The 1,494-nt window shown below is 54.1% G+C and overlaps 1 protein-coding gene across 1 annotated transcript; it reads right to left on the bottom strand.

Annotated features, from left to right (window-relative positions):
• Positions 1–1,245: 1,245 nt before the first annotated feature.
• Positions 1,246–1,494, bottom strand: CTXN1 (cortexin 1; the record flags this gene model as incomplete). Its single annotated transcript, XM_015830443.2, has 1 exon — positions 1,246–1,494. A coding segment is annotated over one exon (249 nt), but the record flags the coding sequence as incomplete, so codon positions are not given.

Below are 1,494 nucleotides of genomic sequence, written 5' to 3'. Positions count from 1 at the left end.
TTGCTGTTTTTAAGCGAGGTCTCACCTAATCTGTACTTGTCCCCTTGATTTTTCCTGCCTAAATATAAAACCTTGTTTGTTTGTTTTTAAATGCTGGCTGGGGAATCCTGGGAATTGAAGTCCAGCCACGTTAAAACGGCTAAAGTTTAGAATTACTGGTTTAACGCCACTAAAGCTGCTTTTTAATCCCCACCTTTGGCTCCTGAAAGCATTAATCTCTTTATTAATCCTCCTTCTCATCATTATTACTACTAATCAACGTAATTAATGAATCGTTACGGGCTCGGGGGGGGGGAAGAGAGCACCTGCCAGCACGGGATAATCCCAGCTCCGTTTGTTCTTGGAGTGACACACAGAGACTCTCAAAAGATCACACTTAGTCATCACACACATATACAAATGCACACACGCACGCACACCAAACACCGACCCACACAGACTCTTCAACGCAAAAGGAGATTTTTGCTTGCAAAAAAAGAAGGGAACATATTTTTTTTTTTAGGTTTGGACGGTAAACAAAGACACACCATCGTCCTGGGCGCCCTAAAACCCTCTAATCCCCAGGCTGGGAATCACGGGGCATGTAGTCCACAGAAGGGGGCGACCCCCCTCACCACCACCCCAGGTTGAAAAGGCTGTTTCCAAAAACCAGGCGTCCCGTCGCCCGCCGGCATTCCAATCAGGAACAACAGCTTTGCAAGGTAGGCCAGCTGGCTGGAAAGGGGTTTAAGAGGCCGTGGTGGCGATTTTAAGGCCTCCGTGTGAATTTGCAGATGAGGTGAGGGTGGTTTTTTTTTCCCCCTCTTTCAGCCACTGGGTGAAAAAAAACCACAAATCTTGGTTGTTGTTTTTTACAAGCCAGCATAAGGCAGGGGCTTATGGGTTGCTCCCCACGCGTGCAAAATTTGCACGCCGCACGGGCCCCCCGGATTTTTTGGGGGGGCGGGGAGGAGGCTAGCGGAGAGCAAATTCCTGAATTTTGTTGCAACAGTGATTAAGGTCCCCGTTTACAGAGGCCCGCGAACCCCAACGTCCCCTTTCCCGGCTGCGCCCCCCAGACCCCCTCTCCGTCTGTACGACACAAAGAAACACCGAAAAGCCACAGCAAAGCGGGGGGCAGTCCACCCCTGCACCCCCCCTCAAGACAGACAGGTCACACAGAAATACAGTGGGGCGGAGGGAGCCCCACACTGGCAGCAGCTCCGGGGGCCCCTCGCCCAGGGGCCCGAGGCCCGAGGTGCCCAGCTAGACCAGGGCGTAGTCGAACTGGCCGCGCTCCAGCCCCTCCTTGTGGTCAGTCCAGGAGGAGGCTGGCATGCGGCTGTAAGGGTCCAGCAAGATGCGGAAGCAGCGCACCATCAGCGTCACCAGGAAGATGAGCAGAAAGACCACAAAGGCAAACACCGTCTTCTGCTCGGCGTCCATGCCGGGGGGCCCGGGACCGGCCTCCGCCTGCCCGGGCGACAGCAGCTCGTAATCCAGGGTCGAGGCGTC

The sequence above is a fragment of the Protobothrops mucrosquamatus genome, unplaced genomic scaffold (assembly GCF_001527695.2).
Source record: "Protobothrops mucrosquamatus isolate PMUCROS unplaced genomic scaffold, P.Mucros_1.0 scaffold10518, whole genome shotgun sequence".
Lineage (NCBI taxonomy): Eukaryota > Metazoa > Chordata > Lepidosauria > Squamata > Viperidae > Protobothrops > Protobothrops mucrosquamatus.
This window is presented reverse-complemented; position numbering and strand designations above follow the sequence as displayed.